Source organism: Hippoglossus stenolepis, chromosome 13 (genome assembly GCF_022539355.2).
Source record: "Hippoglossus stenolepis isolate QCI-W04-F060 chromosome 13, HSTE1.2, whole genome shotgun sequence".
In the NCBI taxonomy this organism is placed as follows: Eukaryota; Metazoa; Chordata; class Actinopteri; order Pleuronectiformes; family Pleuronectidae; genus Hippoglossus; species Hippoglossus stenolepis.
In genome coordinates, this window is record NC_061495.1 from 10,524,632 (window position 1) to 10,546,673 (window position 22,042).

A 22,042-nucleotide genomic window follows, 5' to 3' on the forward strand; every position below is an offset into this window, starting at 1 on the left:
ACGTTTGCATCTCCCTTTATTTTTTTCATTCTTCACCTACTTCACTGACTGGACTGTGTCTCGGGGGGAAACCGGCATCAGATTGTTATCTTTGTGTAATCAGGCATTGCACAGCTGAGCCAAAACAATACTCTCCCTCTCTCATCCGACCCAGCGTCCATGTTCCTCCCTTGCGACCATACCTCTTTCATTTGGTACACTTCTTCCTGCTTTTTATTTATATATATTCCTCCTCGACTCAATCTTGTGTGTTTTCCGAGACAGCTTTCAGCCCCTATGCCTTTAAAATAGTGTGGTGATAGCCCCACTACTGTGTTCTCCCCATATCTGACAAGGAGTAACAAGAGCATTTCTAGAGAACCTACACCCCCCTGAACATGTTTTTTTTTTCAACTGTCATCACAAATTCCCGACAATGTTCTTCCAGCTTCTTCTTTCTGCTAAATGCAAACATGTCTGATGTTAGCGCACTAATACTTGAAGTACAGCTGTGTATTTAAAGTGGGCCAGATCATGGTCTTTTGTCTGAGGGCACCCTGAGGGCACACTTGACATTTTCTGCCACACTAATCTTATAGGTCTACAAATAGCAGTGTTCTTTGTCTCTTTTCTTTTCCACCCAGCGGTTTTAGCCAGAACCACCACCAGTCTAGTTGCATGCTGTCAACGTTATGGGGCAACCTGTTTGTAATGCAGGCACTGGCGCAAATACTTTACTGGGACATATACAGTGAATGTTAATACTGTCTGTGTGCTCCAGTGAATCCCACTCGGTCTATTTGTATGCATCAAGCCAGCTCACGGCTTCAACATAGCTTAATATTCAGCCAATAACACTGCATACCGGTTGCCCATAACTCTGCGCTTATTTCTTTTCTTGTTTTTTTGTGTATAACACAAGAATAACAAGGTTTTTGTTTAGCATTACATGGAAATTATAGTGTTTGTTGGACAAAATAGTCAATAAATGATTCACGGATTCATCACAATGAAATATACTCTGATCAAATGCTCTGTTTGCTTGACGGGGGGCGACCCAGTGATGCAGTGATTAGCATGAATGCTTCACAGCAAGAAGGTTTGCACCTCTTGGCAATTGGCAAATTTACATTGCCCGTAGGTGTGAGTGGTCGTTTGTCTCTGTGTATTGGCCCTGTCATGGACTGGTGAACAGGGTGTTCCTCTTACCTAATGTCAGCAGGGATTAGCTGCAGCCACCCTCAAAGGAAAAGCTGTTTAGGTTACAGATCAATTAATAGATGTTTGTTTGAGGAACTGCTTGTGTATTGACCGAGGTTTAAAGCTATGGTATGTTATCCTTGCAAAAATGCATACATGCCTCCCATCGGCACTCTCGCCAACTACCTGACAACTGCTACAAGCCAACTAACTTCTGGCTATTGTCTTTGCTTCAGTGATGTGAGTTTCTCTGCCTCTCTGACTTGTGAAGACACTAGTCATGTGCAGTGAGAGGACACACAGGTACGACAGCTAATCATTTCATTCGGCCCTGCGAGGAACATTGACTTTTGTTTATAGATGGCTATCGGGACATGGGAAGGACTTCAACAAATAAATAAATCAGAAAACAACTTACCAACCCTACCTTAATTTTGTTTGTACAAATTTCTACCTTCATCTCTGAGACTCTTTATAGGTTGGTCAGTTACTGATGTATTGCCAAGTCGCTGTGACATTGACTTGTTCTGTCTCAGTCTTTTTATGTTGTTTACTGCCTGCTGAAGGCAAAAATCTAAATAAAAAACATTAGCATGCATCTGATCTTGTTTGCCTGCATCTTTGCAGCTACTTAGTAAATCATCATTAACTTGCATAAAGACAGCGAGATGAAAATCTCTGCTTCTACGAGAAAACTGCAAGTAAATAATTATACATTCACAAAAGCCAACTCAAGGCAATATACGTAAATAAACATACCCTTGGACAAAATGCATGAGACATTCTGAATGTATGGTTATTATTTGAGCACTTTCCCTGCTCACTTGCAATTTTCAAACCATCATTGTTTCAGCTACACAAGGAACCCTAATGCCTGTATTTGATTGCTTTTAGCTGTAATGACTTTAGATCCAAATGCGTAGTATAATGAGACCATAATACTTAGGATGCAGTGAAATGCAGGCACTAGCTGGGCACAGAACAAAAGCTCAAGTAAGGAGTTTGTGTCTCAGCATATGAATGGACCCATGCATACAGTCCAAGTGTTTAAAGGGCACAGAGGAATAAAAAAAAAGAGAAAAAAGACAACAGGGGGTCCACTGCCAGTTCGGCCGGGTGCTTTTGATTAATTGTAAAACTGACCCCCTTTTTCTATCAGCTGTGCTGCTGCAACATTTAGTTGAAAGACTCAAACAAAATAAGCAGCAGAATATAACGTGTTTTTTTCCTTCTTAAAAGACGGCAGACAACCCAATCTTTTTATGATGTGAGCAATTTCGGTGTCGGCAAATGGAGATTCAAGGTTTGGATTTCAGAAAGCATGAGTGAAAGTAAAGACCCATATATAATCATGGTGTAGTCCATCCTACTTACTCACCGACTGTACTACTGTATGTTAGTCCAGTCTACAGACGTAAGTGTTCAGTATTGACATTATTGACACTGGGTGTGACATTACACACCCGGTAACAAGAGAATCCCTCTGAGCCGCTCTTAATGACAGAAACATGATCAACAGTAGATCATTTCATGGCACTTGCTCATGAAGAATCCCAGCTACATGTCACTTTTCAGTCATCCCATCATATCTGTCGACAACGCCCAGGATATCCAGTTGTTTAAGGGAGTTGTTTTTTCTTTGCAAATACACTAGAAGCACTTTTCAGATGAGCGAAAATGAAAGCGTTGTAAAAACTTAAGGATCGCTCAGCAGCGTGGATTCAATAAAAATCCCATTCATTTTCTGAAAAGAGATCTTGATTTTCAGCCATAATGTTGTAACCATCCATTGTAGGAGGTAGAATGCCCATTCATTCTTGTTGAAGAAGTGTTTGGCTGTAAAGCCGTGGGACCGTGCCACTCTCAAGGAGATCCAGCAGAACCCATGGTTGAACTAATCCTGTTCACCACAACTCCCCGAACCTCACACTCTACACCCCCCACCTTACACTGCCTAATGTGACTCTACACCACTGTGATGATTCAGCTTCACATTTGAAATAAATAATAAAATGTACTCACACCACTCTCATTACATGGATCATCATCATTATCACAGGTGTTATTATTACCTCCATTGAGGAGGGTTTTTTTTTCGTTTTGTTTGCCTGTTAGTTTGCAGGATTATGCCAAAAAAACTACTGGAAGAATTACAACACAACTTGATGTGGCGAGGGTCAGGAGAGAACCCATTACATTTTGGGATCAAAGTTAAAGCCATAAAATATATGACAACATAATAGTTTACTTTAATGGAAGAAGAAAAACACTATCAACATTAGCTACATTCAGCCTCTAGATATCTCTCATTCTCTCACACAAACAGCAATGATGGATGATTTGACATCATTCCGTCAAGCTTTTGTTGACCTTACCTTATTCATGCTGAATAAAACACTTTTGTTGATACTGATAGAATAAGAATGACTCTGTGGTGCCAGCATTCTAATGGTGATCAACTCTTTTCAACATCTTGGATCATGAATCATGGATCGCGGATCATGAATCATGGTGGCATCTGATCGTGGATTACGATTACAATATGCATATTCACATATACTACCATTATTGGCACTACCTCTATCATTACGTTTGTCATTACTGCTACTTTATCTCTGTCAGACTTTTTGGTTTGTATAACTAAATTTGATTCATTGATTGATTGATTGACCAGGCAATGACAGGCATGTAATCATATGCATGAGACACTTTAGAGGACATATTAGTACCGGCTCTGACTGTGTTGCATCACCACTTACCAAAGAAGCAGTAGATGATTCCAAAGAGGCAGCACATGGAGCAGACCACCGAGGGCACAATCTCGTACCTCCTCTCAATCTCCTGGTCGCACTTCAGCCCCACCTCCACCAAACCCAGCAGCTTGCTGGTAGAAGTCATGATGGCTTGAGTCAAGGGGGGAGGCAGCGTTCAGAGGTGACAGAGGAGGGCAGGGGGGAGGGATGAAAGGGGGGGCGTGTTGGGGTGTTTGGATCAGTGGGCCTCACCCATGGGGACGTCTACCTGCAAACAGGAGGTATAGAAAGAAAGCGGAGGAGAGAGAGCGAGAGAAAGAATGAGAGAAAGACAAAAGAGAGGGGGAGAGAGTGATTATTGATTGCTCATTTTAAGTACTCAACAGTGAGTGCTGACAGAGCAGCTAGCATGCTCCATAATTTTGAAAAAAGAAACAAGTCAGCACAGCCGCCCTCACCACTCACAACCACCAGAGAAGATGAAATGACTGCATTGTAAGAAGAAAACTACAATTCAGGCGCTATCGTTCACTCTGACATACAGCAAACTGCAACACATACTGAATAGTTGCCATGGGAAGATAAACCAAATGCATTAGCATGAATTTGCATGGTGTTGGAAATTTGACACAAGAACTGGTTCTTTTAAGTTGCATTTGCATCTCTACTTAGTCCTGATTTGCTGCATCTCTGATCATTCAAATAATACATCAGCAAGAACACATGTTGTACCACAATGCTATAAATATACTGGATATATAACTTTATATACTCTACTATATGGTGAGTTTGCCATTTTGTATGAACATTTTGTGAAATTTGTTATACCCTATATAGTGGACTCACTGTATCCCACATTGCATTGTGAAAAGTAGTGTAGTAGTAGTAGTATAATATTCACCAACGGAGCAGAATATTCCATAATGCATTGCACTTATGGTGTTGACAGGAAGGAAAATGGCGGAGAGGAGAGATGGCAGCAGCAGCAACAGCAACAGCAACGGCCCAACCTGTCGTACTAATGTAAATAGAGCAGCGCATTACACAGCATAAACTACGGCAAACAAGTTTATTTCTACATTTAAACTTGTTCATTCAACGTGTTTTTTTTTACCTTCTAAGTGAAAATTATTAAGTAAGTAAATTCATTTTACACCCACACAAAGTATTGATCCTGACCTTAAGTCAAGTGAAACACTGTATTTACTAATCTAATCAAACACACCACATAATTGTAAAAAAAAAAAAAAAAAGATTTTGCAGCAATAATTCAGTCTGATATAATTTCACTCAACTGACTATGTGTATTTAATTGACTTTAAAGTTGCCAGTTATGAGCAATTACAGCTTTCACAATTACATTTTTATCCCCAGTGTGTTATGTATACCACACCTTTCATCTAATGAGAGGCTGTGTGGTGATTCACTGGGACATAATGGACTGCGGCCCAGTATTGATAACTTGATTCCTAATTGATCTCTTTGTGTCCTTTGGCAAGAACACACAGCTCCACACACATTCATCCCAGTGGTTTAACCTAAAGCAAAAATCTAAAACATCCAAAACTACAGACGCACTAAATCATGAATCCATTCAAATGAAAGCTGTATTTAAAGATGCATTATCATTATTCCATGCAACAAGCACTGTACTACAGCTTTTACACGGCCTTCAGGTGGGTTCTGTCTCCACCATGATATTTCTTACACTGGCACTTTCACCCAAACTGTGCTCAATCTTTACACAGATCCTCCTAGAGGCAATTTGTGACTCCAAGCTTCCTTTATTACCTCTTATCTATTTGTTTGTAACACAAAAACAACCAAACAGATTTCCACCAATGTGGGGAAAGGATGCAACATGGGCAAAGGAAGAATCCATTAAAATTTGGTCCAAATACAGATGATCAAGGGTCATCATACCAAATGATACAGTCCATTGGACCATAGCTACAACAGCACTACCTACTGCACTCAAAACCCTCTGTGCTTTTGCAGCCTCTGTGGGTTAGATATCACAAATTTAATTTCAAGTTTCTGTTACTCTGGATCCATTACCTTAGTCTGGTTTTCTCCTTCAGGTCAATGCACCTGTCATGTCAGAGAACAGAAGACAAACTCCGATTATCCTGGATGTACTCTTCCACATGCATACACACAAATGTGCAAAGTGTGCACGCTTGCATTACACTGGGGAGGTAAGCCCTTCTTATTCCATATTGACCTAGCAGGTGATGATGCACTGTGGCATGCCGGCACGCAGGCACACACACACACACACATACACACACACACACACTCTCTAGAGTTATCATTGTGGTTAGCTGGAGCAAGGAGAAGTCATTGTCTGAGTAAATTTCAGTTTGACCCGTCACTTTATTGAGTGCAACAAGCTAAACAGCAGCACTGCAAGAAAAAAAAAGAATCTCTCATATGGGAGAGAGCGCCCACCAGTTGGACACACAACATCACTCAATGCCTTCTTGCAGCATCCTTTTACAATAAGGTGTAGCAGTAATGGACGTGAGGAAAGGGAGACTACAGTGCAATTAAAACAATCTAATGGCAGCATTAACAAGTGGCATTCAGTGAGATATAATATAAGCTTGTATAATAGTCCACTGTGTCTCGATAAGTAATTGTCCAAACATCCAGACTGTCGTTAAATGTCAGCTGCTGAAAACGCTGCACTAATCACAGCCACTTCCATCAGATCCATTCCCGTATCAGCAACTCCCACCTGAGTCTGTGCCGCTGGGCTTCCCTGTCACCACTAATAAGGAATTAAAAGCATTAACAAAGATTCAGATGAACTATAAGCCAGTATTTAACATTATAATTGTACGGCGTGACTGCTGCTCCCTGTGGGGGCGGCAGAAGTACATGAGTCAGAGCTAATGGAAGCTGATTAGCATTAACTCTCTGTTTAAATACAGTCGTCCTCATAGGCCTTATGCAGCCTGTAAAAAAAATAACTGGGAGGAAAATGTTTGATGCTTTATTGATTTGTGGAGTTAAATGTTCAGACTCAGGTACAGAGCAGCACTCCTACAGAGCAGAAAACTTCAGCAGAGTACATCCGTATTGACAGGAGAAACTCAGCTGTCCGGTTTATTGAGCGATCCGGCGAACGCCCTCCTGCTGCCCTGCAGACTTCTGAATCCATGACAAACGATTTTCATTATAACCTGGTGCACATAAAGTTACTGTATATGGTGAACTCAGTGGCAAAGCTGAGAAAAAGTTGAGGGTGAGCTTTTCGGAACAACCTCTGGATGAAAATCTTTAACAACAGCAAAGTGCAAAAAAATGCTGTTAAGTGCAGAGAAATAACAACAACAATAAATATCCTGTGTTGCAAGGTCACATCGCTGGAATATAATCTCGATGTTACTTTCAACAAAAAATTTGCATCCATTTGTATTCTGAGTCAGAAACCTGAAAGCAACTGGAGGATATCCAACTCATAATTGTCTGTCTCGGGAAGACAGACTCCAGTGGTGAAACAGATTGTCAAGGCTGCAGCTTAGTTACACCACAGGCTCCCTGACTCAGGAGGAAGCTCCAACTGAGAACACATGACAAGGGACACTACAGCACTGCCAAGAAGAAAATGGCACAGAGAAAATCTGCGCTCAATTATTTGTTCTCTGAAGCTGTCTTTCTGTTCTAATTTGTTTTTCCTATATTAAATATTCAATAAAAATATTGTGATTCAATAATTTTTCTGAAAATGCTGTGGGTCGCAAATACCTTCAACCGCTTGCATACCGTGCACATTTTCTGCACAATCTGTAACATATTGAGCATATTTTTAAGATTATATTTTTTTACATTACATTTTATTGAATAGTTTTGTACTACAGTACTTACTTTCCAATTCCCCCTCTACTTTTCTACTTAAACTGTTATGCACCAAACACCAAAGCCAATTCCTTGCATGTGGAAAAACATGGTAGGTTGCTCGGTTACACAATGCTAACACCCAAGCTACATGCTACGTTTGCAATCAATGACACGTCCATGCAGTGAAAAGAACAATCTGGAGAGGCAGTGCCGCAGAGTTAATTCTATTTCAGTGTGTTAAAACAATTATAACTGAGACGAGAAGAGGAAAGGAATGTAATCAAACACTGAGCAGAAATTAAGTTTTCACTTACAAAGAAGGAAAAAAAGTCATTAGCTGACACAGGAAGTCAGACCAGCACAGTAAATGATGCTGCTTGAGCACTATGTCAAAAATGGCCCAGTCTTTCTTTCCATTACAGCTTTATAACATTTAATTAAATAACCATCCTCAGTTTACTTTACTCGAGCTGAAAGTTGGCTTCAACGTGTGTTTTTGTCAGTTCTGACCTGACACTATCTCGTCTGACTGCGACAACCACAGAGCGATGACATGACTAGAAAAAGCCCAAGAGGTCAGAACAAGAGAGGGTGAAAGAAGCAACACATTATGCAACAATGTCACGTCCTGTCTGTTTCTATAACAACCAGCAGCGGTATTACGACCCTGCGAAGAGGACAGGGGGCTGGTCTCCATGGGAATGTGCATAATAAGAAGCATCCATGATGGTTTCTTTGAGGCTTCTGGCAACAGACGGCCCTGACCCCTTGACCCTATTCAGCTAGTGCCTCTTTATAATTCACCAACAGATTAGGGAAGCCTCTGAGCCAAATGTTAGATCTACAACAAACTGTTTATTATAACATTTAACAGTCCCTTCCTTGATAGTTATATATTTAATTTAGTTTATTATAACTCTGCAATGCTAATGCCCATTGGTCTGTTGGATGAAATACTGTATCATAAAACCTACTGACTGGTTTATTTACCATGAAATGTTGTCCTGACGTGCATGGTGCCCTGAGATGATCCTTTGACTTTTCATGTAGCGCAATCATCACTTCAGAGTCATTATCATTTGTCTCGTGCTTTGGTTTTTAATCAGATATAATACAAAGTTGTATCATTCCCATCAGCCGCTTTCTATTTGCAAATGTTAGCTTCTCTTTAGCTCTGCACTGACAGCTAACACGCCTACGATGTGTGTCCCGAGCATGAAACTGTGTTTGATGTTATTTTTGCAAATTTCTGCAAATGTCATTGATGCTGACTCCTCAATGAAAAGCAGCCAAAACCACCAGGAGAAGAAGAAGAGTCATTAGCCTCAAAAATTCACAACAGAAGACGTTCCACCATGAATTAAGAACAATGCAGGAGAACAGTCTTTTTATTACTGTTGATTTCTACAACAACAACAATGCACCTAAATGTCACTGATCAGTGCAGAAGCTTCATGTTACCATAGGAACTGAAATGTCGATCTTATTATTACAGTGCACGGCATTCGCACTTTCACAAGACGTGCATTCAAGTTGGCAGGCGATGACACATCTCCCTATTCAAATTGTTTTTGTCTGAGATTAGGATAATGCAGGAGCGTCAATGAGATCATATTGCTCCCTCTGCACTCCAACACCTGAAAGATTTCATTTTCAATCTGCTCCACAGTGTGAACTCTCTGCAGTGAAACCAATGTCTAAATGTCCTATCACAGGCTCATTTTTCCTCCCTGCTGACACATGTGGGAGCAGTAAATCACACAGCAGTGCCTCTGACACAGATCACAGTGCACGTGATGATTTGCTCAGCCATGTCCTTGTTTGCATGTCTCCGTCAGCCGAGCAGCCCGACATTGTTAGGTTACATATCAAAACCGCTGGCAGCGTAATAACCGTTCTCCGCGTTGATGTGCTCTCTGCTGGAGTTTTCACTGCGGCTCCTCTCTCCTCCAAATGGTTAGCGAGTCTGAGGTCACAGATCAAATCTGAGCACTGCTGGAACTGTAACAAGGTTTTTATGATTTGTTCTGCTGTGCGCCAACTGGTGTCTCTGGCTTCAAAACTGTGTTTGCTATTCAAAGTGCAGTGTGACTCTTCCTCCACCGCTGTGAGTGTGTGCTCGCAGATCCGTGAACTTTACATCTCCGAGAAGTAGCTGAAGAAAATGTTGTTATCCGTCAATGATTGTCGTGTTTTGATTGCTTTGGATTTTGAAAAACAACAACAACAGCGCCTAATGAGTATCGGGAATATGAAACTATATGGTATGGTGAAGTCCTCTCTGGGTTTACCGCGACAGCAAGTGGCATGAGTGTGTGTGTACAGCTTTTCTCCCTAAACCTGCTGCGAGATAAATTATATTTTCTAATCTTCTGTTGATATGGGCAAAGTGACAGGGAGAAAAGGATGAGGGCTGCATAAGTGTTTGTGCCTGTGTTTCGTTTTAGGTGTGTGTGTGTGTGTGTGTGTGTGTGTGTGTGTGTGTGTGTGTGTGTGTGTGTATTGTGTGGCAGCATGAATATTTCAGAGGCCCCGCACTGAGTGGCGGTGACAGAGCATCACCAGAACGAGGACACCCTGCTCCCCAGGGTGGGGATTGGAGGGGTTGGAGAGAAAGTGAGATGGGGGAGAGAAAGAAAGTCGGAAAGGCAAAGAGAAAACAGGGAGAGAGGGAGGGAGATATTAGACTGCATTAGAGACTCAGTACACACAAGTATGATCTAAATGAAACAGAACTACAGAGATAGTAGGATAGATTTTCCTTCCTGGCAACTTCAGGTCAGCTTCCTGCCTTTTCATTGTTCAACAATCAGTGTCATCCTCAGTACAAAGAATCATAATTGGCCTTTGGACGGCTTTTGTTCCATTGTCATTTCTGCAGGGGCGGATCCAGGGGTGGGGCCAGGAGGCATAGACCCAAGCTGAAGTCTGATTGGTCTTAATAAAATTATAACTTACTAACAATATTAACAATTATCCGACAATTTGTCAAGAATTGTATTTTCTAAATTGTTTTGAAGTACACAAAGTGCTTGAACAAGGAACAATTTTCAAAATATATTGTGATATGGTACATAAAATATATAATGACGTGTGGCTTTACTCAAAGCTATAGAGCTCACAGGAAACAATGATTAAATATGCTCCTTACTGAATCAGGAATTGTGCATGGATGTTGGACATATAATTGGCCCCTCTGTGTAAATTGTGTCCCTTTTACGGCCCCTGATCTAGAAATGTCCTAGATCCGCCGCTGTAAAATGAATTCTAAACAACAGACGTGTTTTTTTCCAGGAACATTGCTGTCTGTGATGAACAGGCCTCCCTCTAATATTCACTGGAGCAGCTTTAAACTGACAAAACCTTCCCTGGGAAACTCTGCACAGTGTGTTTTGGGGATTGTCCAAAGCGATGGCATATTTAGTTTTCGGTGGTGAGAGGAACACAAACACAGTTTCACCTCTGTTGTCTGGTGGCAAGAGAAATCTGGGATATCTACAGTATATCTGTATCCGTGGGATGCTGTGCAAAAGTCTGAGACCACATTTGAATGTGATATATAGGCTATATATGTCTGGTATGAATAGTGGTATTGATATTTAAATGCACTTAGGTCATTAGATTTGACAGGCTATTAAATTAAGCCTATAATGTTATAGTCCCTTCTGTATCAGACTATTTGAGGATACAATGGTAGTGTAGTGTATAGTAAGAATACAACTAAAGGAAGAGAGATCAGTGGTTTTTACAGTTCACTTGGCTAAAGCAGGATTGAGATTCAGTCTAAGGTGAAATGTTTTAGACATTAACCTCGTTAATGCCTCTAAAGCTATTACAGAGAAATCAAGCTTGTTCCCCCTGGTGAGGTTAACAAGATACTGCAGAGCAGATTAACACACAGGGGTGTGAGTACAGAGCCCGACGTTTTAAATTTGTCAGGCCGATACATCAGCTGATATAAGCTCAATACAGATTTATTGGTATCGCTTGGCTATATGAGCTCAGAATTTATCGAAGGAATTGATAAAGAAATAAAAGATATGTTTCCATTAAAGACAAATTTACTTTTCAACTTTAAAATGGCACACCCATTACATTCCATCAACAACAACTGTATAGATGCCAAGAAATGTGATTTAGACATTTAAGGTCTCAAGAGAATGAATTGAGATGAATGTTAACGGTAAATGACCAAATTCCTGCAAGTATAATTATATTTCTATCACCCTCAGTATAGCTAACATGTTACATTAAATGATAAATATGGTTAATATTCTGTATCCTGATTAACAGCATGCTAGCAATACAATTGTGAGTATGTTAGCATTTAATTCAGAGAATTACTGTGCCTAAAGTACAAATGGGATAATAATAATAATAATAATAATAATAATGATAATAATATTAATATTAATATTAATATTAATATCTTTATTTATATAGCACATTTTAGAACAAAGTTACAAAAGCACACGTAAAAATAATATATCATATCAGATGTCTTCGCTGTCTGTTTGGTCCCTTATCTTTTTTCTGTCAGACCATTTATTGGCCTGCTCCTCTGTGCCAGACTCACATCCCCAGTCAGATCCGGGATCATGATTCTGAACAGAGGGACAGTTACGGCCATGTCATGGTTACAATCTGCAATCTGTCAGCACCTCTTTCTGTTCTGTGTCCAGTTTAGTGAAGGAGAGAGAGGGGAGAGAGAGAGAGAGAGAGAGAGAGAGAGAGAGAGAGAGAGAGAGAGAGAGAGAGAGAGAGCATTCATGTGCATGTCACAGCGAGTATCAGTGTTGCTGATGTCATGGTTACTAACAGGATGACTGTGTTTCCATCTTGCCCATCTGTCACCAGGGCTGTGTTGGTCAGTGTGTGTATATGTACGTGTGTCAGTGTGTGTGTGTGTGCATGTCTGTGTGTCAGTGTGTGTGTGATAGAGAGACGGACTTAGAGAGTTACAATCTACTTAGTATTTGACAGAAATCTATAAGCGATAAAACCAAACAATCCAGTCCAGCATCTGCTCCGAGAAGCTATGTAATTAAAGGTCCATTGTGTGAATCTATCAGGAGACATTGAATACAATATTCATTGTTATGTTTCAATAGTAACTAAGAATCGTTGTGTTTTCATGAGCCTTTAGAGCCGGTCCTCCTCCGTGAGGCCCACCATGTTAGACCACAGGAGCCCAGAAGGGACATAAAAAACACTGGCTCTAAAAAGGACATTTCACATTTGTCCATCATCTATGAGCTTGATTTAGGGAGGGGAGAGGGAAGGTGTATTCTGCAATCTGCCACGTCACCACTAGATGCCACTAAATCCTGTTAACAATGCAGCGTTTTATTTGTAGAACACTACAGGTAACTAGATACCTTTGTTTCACAGGATAGAATAGGATGCTCTTTAATGTGATAATACTATATATAATATAATAATATGTTGCTAAATTAAATCAACCACTGGCAGAGATAGTTAGTAGAAGAATTGGTAATAACACATTTATTCTATAACCTTTGTTATCAAGTGAACATGCGATTCACGGCCATTACAGCAACCTTCTCTCAATCTGTGCTTTAACGCTAAAAGGGGAAGCTTATAAGAAAAACAAGTTTAAACTATTTAAATGCATTTCATTCCTACACATTTTCGTATCTGCACCCAGATAAGCACAGCGCCCTCCATCATGCATACATGAATTTAATTAGCTTTTTTTGTTTTGTTATTTTGGTATATTTTTAAATAAAACTCCACGAGAGGACACTCGCAATGAACACAGCCTCGGCCAAGTGGTGTGGTTGACTGGGTCGTTGGGTTTCTACACAGGAGGGTGATTTGTATGGGAAGCTGAGAAACCTTCTGTTCACTCTCGCTCTCTCTCCCATTGAGCTACAAGTCTATTGAGATGTTTGAGTGACCTACAGACCCCTCGTGCACTAAGCCACCTACGCACACACAAACACACACACAGACACACACACACACACACACACAGACAGACTCCTTCACAGAAAAACAAACCGCCAAGACAAAGAGTTAATGTCCTACTTTTTAGCAATTTCTACTCTTAGCCGTTCTGCTCTCCATGCATCCATTTATCTATCAGTCCATCAACAAATAAATGAATACTGACTGTTTTCCCATGCAGAGATCGCCAACATATCTTCAGGTGATGCACATGTTGTGTGAAGTGATCTGGGGTGTGTGTATGTGTGTGCGAATGTCAGTGGCCTCGGCATTGATCCACCTCTAAGCCGTGGTCATTGCTTGTGGCCTGAAGGTGAGGCGACAGGGGAGTTAAGAGGCTTTCATCAGATTACGGCTCATTCTCTGTCTTTCATCGTCTCTCTTTCCCGCATCATTTACCTCTGCTGCTTTCTGCGGCACCGCTCGTCCTCTCTCCTCTTCTCGCCGGACCTACTCTAATCCAAGCTGTTAAATTAGTCTCAGACACCACACAGATCCATTTGTCTCCTTTTCAAACGTCTGTGAGCTGAAAGTGGCTGTTGGAAGCTGAACGACTGCATATCCAAGCTGACCCACAGAAAAGTGGGGTGACTTTTCGAAGGCATTCATCTACATTGTTTTTTATTTTCTGGTAACTGGGACAAATCTGTTGACTCTGAAATCTTCAGTAAAACCATTATTCATCGATTTTCATTATAACTATTTTTGCGGCACTTGATTTTGTTCATTTCTTCCAACTTCAGTGCAGTAACAGGAAAAGCAAGACAATATTTATTTCAAAAATATTGAAAACACATTTCTCTGCTCTTGACAGCCAGTAATCCTGTTTTCTCTGTACCTGCAGTTCCTCGGCCTGACTCCCGCCTCATCTCAAGAATCCAGCCATCGCACTGAAACTCTCCAAATCACCACAGCGCTCTGGATCAGACCTAAGCTCAGCCTCATCCTCAACACACCAAGCCCACCTGATCTCCTCTGCTCTGGATCCCTCCTCAGATCGGCCCCCTCCTGTACCCAGCTCCAGTCTCCCATTCCACCTGACTTTTGCAAGTTTTAATAAATACTGTTACCGACAAGGATTCTGACTTGAAATCCTCTTCATCTCCCGATAGCCATCAATAAAGTTGTCTGAGAAAAAGACACTGTGGCTCTTGCAGGACTGTAATAAACACAACTTATAATTCATTTTGGTCTTGTTAGCCTTCCCAGGATTACCCACCCTAGCATTAAATACCACAATATAACAAAATAATCTATAACAAATGAATATATGATAAGTATGAATATTAGCCTCAATAATGCATTCTAGCACAAGTGGAGCGTCCACTGTCATTATTATCAATTGTGCATTAGTGTGTAAACAGCATTTTAATGCTGTATCTGGTGTAAGTGGACCTAATATAAAATCTTGAGACTCTGTTGTGTTGTTTAGCGCACTGTATGAATCCCCATTGTACTTAATATGTTCATGAGCTCATAAATAAATGTATTGAAGTCAAGTACAGGAACCTCTAAACTGTACTTATAAATATACTTAGGTCCTTTCCACACAGTACATGTTTGTCTGTGATGGTGTCAACCCATGATTAGAGACTGTGGCACACACACACACACACACACACACACACACACACACACACACACACACACACACACAGTTCCTCTCTATAAAGCCTTGCTCTCTATCTTTCACTCCAAGCCGCACTGCACACAGCTCTGTCTCTGTAGACCCGTCCTGAATTACTGGATTCAATTGCAGCTCTGTTCTCCATTTGCTCTCTCTCTTTGTTGTGTTTGATGATATTTACCATGTTAGCACACACTCTAACGTGCAAACAGCATTACTATGCGTTATGCACGAGGGACGCCCGTCGACCTCACAGATCCTTTGACCAGATGTAAGTTCAGCAGCAATTCTCATGCAGATGAACCAGTACAGCAAATAATCTTATTCTAGATTTTTTTTCTCCCACACGCGGTCGTGCGAAAAAGCTCACAGTCAACACGAGTTCATACGCACAGTGTACATACATACAAAGGGCATCTGTGCACACTTGCCTACATGCACATTCTTCAGATATTGCTTGCATCTACGAGATAAATGTTGAGAGAAACAGCAGACGTCTCTGCCAAGACAGTATGGAGAGAGCCTTTCAGCTACAGACCATCATGACAGCCAAACACACACACACACACACACACACATAAAATGCCACATTGCCAGGGGCCTCTTACACGCTGTGAGTCAGATCTAGATAAAACTAGTGGCTCTCAACCTGACACTGTCCTCATTACGCTGATGGAGCACTGACGACTTTACATTTAGTGTATGGAGTTGCTTGCGTCGTTAAGGGGACGTCCAGACAGCGTACTGGTGAGCTGAATAACAAATTGCGTATTTGTACAAGCACTTTGAAACATGTACGTGTACCATGTGTGTGTGTGTGCACGAGAATACGCCAGTGGGAAGGACAACACTGGTGTGTATTAATGGGATTAGAATCGACTTTACCCTTTCCCTTCCAGCTTCTCTTACACTCATCCTACCTCTTTTCTGCCCCCTCCCTCTTTTAACTCCTCTCCTCTTTCTCCTCCATCTCTCTGTCCACTCTAATAATCCTGCTTAATGTTTATTCCCCGTAGTCTATGGAGGTGGTGTCTTTTGGGTGTTTTCTTTTTCGTTTATTTGTATTCATCCCAGTTCCCGTTTTCTAAATTCAAAATCCTCCACCCCCCCTGTTCTTTTATTCCTCCTACCCTTTCTTTTTTCATTCTGTATTAGTTTCTCTAATAAAATTCTCACTCACAGTCACTATCTCCCTGTCTGCCCTTTTTAACCCATCATCTATCTTGTACACAACAAAACACTGAGGCCTGTTCTGCCAGACACAGAAGCTCCTTGTAGATGTTTTGTGCTTCATCTAGAGTCTGAGTCGCTTTGGCTTATGTTCACTTCACTTACATAACCCGTCGACAAAGCACTGCGCAGTGTTGCAACACAGGCAGTCTGTGTATTGTGCCTTCTGTGTGAATGATAGACTTTCTGATGATACTCATCCTCACCTCAATCCTGACATCTATTATCAAGGGTACTTGTTGTAGAAGCCAACATCGTGGTTTAAATAAAACAACGTATGTCCCATGCAGAACCTCCCTGTTTGCTGGGACTGCAAATTGGATTAATGGTCTTAAAGAGGTTGAAAAACAAAGATATTTTACTTGTGGTTGTATAAATCTAAGGAAGCCCTGATCTTCACCGGGCTTTTCTCACTTTTCTCAGCTTTGCAGAAGGAGACAGAATGTGTGACTTCTATCCAGACAAAGGCGAAGCACCACATGGGGCTGTCTCATTCAGGTTTTTGATGAACTCTTCAAAGGCTGGGGACTGAATCCCATTGCATCTCCTCACTCTCCTCCTGTCTCTTCAGTATCTCTTCATCTATCTTTTGGAATTAGATTGGATATACATGTTAGGATAGATGCTTAACACTTTGATTTCGCTTGTGAGCGTCTCCTACTGTTTCTACAGGTGCTTTAGAGAAGCACAGTCAGCAGAACAAAGGCTTGGTCCATGATGAGGAGAATGTGACTCTAAAAACTGGAGAGTGTAAATAAAAATTGGATGAAAAACAATCCGCCACCCCTGCCAACAATAAACATATTCATGCTGTAGACCCAGTTTTATCCAAGCTAAAATAGCCCAGTGTGCCCACCTTTGTAAAGCGAAGCTGGCACAAATGTGTCCATATGCTGACCCCAGAGGTGCCGGGCAGCTCCAGTCACATGTTCTGGGCCTGTCCCAGCCTTTGCTCTTTTTAGGGAGGCAGTGCTTGGATCTCTAAGTGAAACATATGGTGTCACTGTTAATGCGCACCCCATTGCTGTCATGTTTGGTTTCAATGCAAAATGGTTATCTAACACGCATGATGATGTGATTGTGTTTACGTCATCCCTGGCACTCCGCCTCATCCTGTTAGGATCGAAAACCTCCGTGCCACGTCAGACGGCTGAAAGATGTACGACTCCACCTGAAGTTAATTCAAATAAAATACACCCTGTAGGGAAAAGTCCAAATTCTACTTTCCTTCCAGTTTTAGGGACTGGGACGACCAATGACCGATGACCACTGGATTAGTCCAGTCTTCTGTCTGTATTAGGATTGTTACTGCAAGTGAAATTATTGTGGTATAAGGTTTACTATACAATTTATTTATTATTTGTTTAAATTTTGTATTTTTATATCGTTATATCGTTTCTTTGTAACCATGAGGGGATAGTTGGTTGTGGTTCGGGTGCGTATCTGTTGTGTTGTGTTACTTGTTAAATACCAATGATAAGAATAATAAAAAAACACACACGCTTAGCCACATTTTTGCTGATAAATAAGAGGGAACATATCTGTAAGTGCTCTCGTGTTCACTGGACAGTTCCACTGCACCTTCACTTATTTCCTATAAGTCAGATTCAAGGTTCAGCCCAGGAAATGATTTGCAAACTGAAGGTGAAAATGTAATAACTCTAGTTTCTATTGAGAAAGCCGGTGGGTTGACACCAGAGCAGCATCCAATCCGTCAGATAAACAACAGTGTACAGTCAGTAACCAGCAGCACAGTGTTTTCCTCCCACTCGAATACACTCCATCTTCCTCCTTCCGTCAGCATCCTCTATTTAAATACAGTGCAGCCTTCAAATCTATCATTGCATCTCCAGAGATCTGCAGGTCAGGGAAGTAATTTGACTTTTTTTCTGTACAAGCCCATGCCTTGTCCTTTTCATGCAAGCAGAGGGCCAAAGTGTTCTTTATAATCTGTTATTTTAAAAAGGGAGTTCGGTGCTCAGAACTGCCAGATAACAGCATAATAATACTCTCCATTTTATACTCTTTGCCTCTCACGTGCACTCTTGTATTGCAGTGTTTGATTTCCTAATCTTCCCTGTAGCAGAAGCCAAGCACGGTATATAAATGTCTGCACAAATGTCTTTTCTCTTGACAGTCTGTGTGTGTCTTCTTCTTTTCTTGCACGACATGGACAGCTGCGCACACATGCTCTCACAGGCACACACATACACACACACACACACACACATTCCTACACATTATTAGCACTGAATAAAATTTGAGAGAAGGAAGCAGCTGATAACTCTAGTTTTCATGTTTTCACACCTTCCATGCTTTTGTTTGAAACCATTTGCGAACAATACTATCTTGAAATTGCAGGAGTGTGAAATAGGGAACACACACAAGTTCAAAGCTTTGCCATTTCCAGTATAGAACTACTGTAGCAGGCTGTGTGCATGGTGCGGAGACAACATTTGCACACTTAACAAAGGGAAATCCAAGAAAAAAATGCCTGCACACTTAGCTCAGCAGGCCTTCTGCCTATATTTACGTCTTATCTACTCTGGTAAACTGCTAATTATGATGATGCTTCATGTGCTATTATTGTACTTGTGAGAAGAAGAGAGGGGATGGAGAGAAAGAGAGAAATCCAGTGAGACTATGAATTTATAGATAGATAGATAGATAGAGAGATAGAGAGATAGAGAGATAGATAGATAGATAGATGTTGGTGCACGTGACTTTCCGCAAGTGCAAATCAATTGGACTCCCAGTGTTTACACACTGTCCAACCCAGTTATGTACACGGGTATCAAATTCACACTTTAGTCCCTTAAATTATTCATTCCCACACATCATGAAGGATTCATCCGGATGCCCCTGACACACTGATACACTCCAAGTGCCTCGTGTCTCTGTGTTTTTTAAGAGCACCAAATGTTCCGTTGAAAACAATAGAGAGGGAAACAATAGCAGAGCCGAGGCAGCCCTCCATGTGTCTCATTCTCAAAGGCAATTACAGTGATTTGCCATAAGGGCTGTGTGTGCTGTGCACAGCATAATTGGCTTTTGGGAACCATTTTAACATGATGGGAAATGTGCATGGTTCTTATTGATTTTTTGAGGGGGGCTGTTGGGTGGAGATTACGGTCACATTTTTTTTTTTTAACCAGACACGGTTCAATACAAAACAATAATAAGACCCTGTGTTGTAATTTGAAGAGAACAAAGGGAGACCCACTCACCTCAGGGATGCAACATATTGGCGTGTTTGTTCCCGGCTTCATGCTCCAGTCCAAAACCCAGACAACCACGAGATAAATTAATCAGATGGATTGAAGACAAGGGTGGGGGGGGATCTCCACTTGTCGACCCCGCGACTCAGTGAAGAGGTTTGGGTCCAAAAAGCAGAAAAGAGCAACTCGCGAACCTCCTTTCTGAAGCGCGGATGAAACAAAGCTCAACTCCTCTTCTGTCTCCTCCTTTCTCACTTATGCTCCCTGCACACTCCCCCCCCCCAGCCGTCCAGACAGACGCGCTTTTGTTAGTCAGGACCTCATGCAATATTGAACGCCGATAATGGACAAGGAGCGACGGAGAAGTGGAAAATGCACCCTTGCGGTTTTTTATTCCATGTTTACATCATGCGCCCAATTATATATACACCCCCCCTCTCTCTCTCTCTCTCTCTCCCTCTCTCTCCACCCTTCCATCCATCCAAACGACCAGCTTCCTTTGTGCTCCCTGCGTCTCCCTCGCTCTCTGTGAACGGGTTAAACCATTCCCGCAGCACGGGAGGGGGGGGAGAGGGGCTGTCCATGTGATTATACGGGAACGAATGGGCTTGGTGACTCGTGGCCAAATGTTGTTATTGTCGGGGATAAAGAGACTGGGAGGCAGGGGAGAGAGAGAGAGAAGAGGGGACGATGAGGGGAAAGTGAGTGAGGAGGGAAAAGAGGAGGGGGAGACAGTGAGGATGCAGGGGCTGAGACAATCTGTTTCCAGTGAGAAAATAATCAAACCAAAAAGGACCCAGTGTCTCATAACATAACATCCAGCTATATGACACTGCTCTGTAAGTAGGAGATCCCAGTAATCAGCCTCCTCCACACTAAACCATCTTTCTTCTCACATGCGAGCAGGATTTCTTCCTTAACGCGCTCTCATGCCAGATTATGCAACAGTGATATAATTACATCCAGTGTAATTGAAGGAAAAATAAAATATAAACTAAAGTGCAGATTTGATATATTTGTAGCGTTTTTGTTCAGCACCAGCCGCCTGTGGGTTCAGGACCTCGGAGAGCTCCCAGCTCAACCTGAGACAAGAGAGAGCTGTGGTTACTCTATTATATACAATTGACCTGTATTTGTAATACATCCGTTATTATTATATTATTATTATTAATCTTTTTTTACTGTTTTAATTAGATAACGTCCTAATTTATTGTAATGGTTTTTACATATTATGTGTTTTTGTCTTTACTACCAATTGTGGATGCTGTTTCCATGCAGCTCTGCGCAATTTGAGGGTATGTGACTGATCTATGTTCTAATAATAACATGTATTATTATTATTATGTAGGTGATATTGGCTCAGTTTCAGTCGATTATTGGACGGCTATGCATTTACCAAAGCTACACTTTCTTTACGACGTTTGTACAGTTACATGCACAAGTCAACAATAAGGCCATGGAATGAAGAAAAACAAAGAGTTGAAAATCCAGGAACATAATGTGGATTGTTGTACATCATTTTGCAACATGTAGTCAACTTTAAGACATGATCATTTCACCATGGATCCACAATAACATGCATGAGAACAGCCTGCTCTGTCTGATCTCTTCTGTACATCCACTCAGCCTTAATCCTTCACCAGGCTGCTGCAGCCCTTGAGCAGTAACAGCCAGATGTTTTTTCTTCAAGAGTAAGAGTCAGAGCTGTGTGCATGGGCCTACTATAGATACTGTATTCATGGGCGTGTGACATGGGCCAACAGCGCCATCTCGTGGAGTAAAGTAGCTTATTGTGGAACACAGTGGAGCCTTTAAAATCAGATGAATCCTGCTGGTGTCTGGTCCATGTTTGCAAATGAGGTGCAAATGAAGTCTATCCTCAGGTGCGATGGTCGTCATGGGAAAAGACACAGCAGATTATAATGGTTTAATCATGGATAAGTGCCCATTCACAATATATGCTTATAGTTTTAATGCATATTTTTTACATATTCATAATATATCATTTTAGAGTTCTTTTTACAGTCACATAAAATTGGTCTGGTCATAATTTTTACTTCCACTCTCAGCCTGATGTTATTTATTCAAAGAAAAACTGCTCAAAAATTTAAATTAAAATCATTTTTGGATCTATTATACTTTTAATCCATTAACGTTCACTACTGCAAACGATATCAACGTCAAAATGTTTAATATTTACTACACTGGTGTCTGGCTGT

At 41.3% G+C, this 22,042-nt stretch overlaps 1 protein-coding gene across 1 annotated transcript in view; it reads right to left on the reverse strand.

Moving 5' to 3' along the window:
* The window catches only part of tmem198a (transmembrane protein 198a), a 31,369-nt gene extending 11,079 nt beyond the window's left edge, over window positions 1-20,290 (reverse strand). The window contains 2 exon segments of the mRNA XM_035173911.2: window positions 3,939-4,200; window positions 19,833-20,290. Of these exon segments, the coding sequence (XP_035029802.1) occupies window positions 3,939-4,077 (139 nt within the window). The 5' untranslated portion in view covers window positions 4,078-4,200; window positions 19,833-20,290.
* Window positions 20,291-22,042: the final 1,752 nt, after the last annotated feature.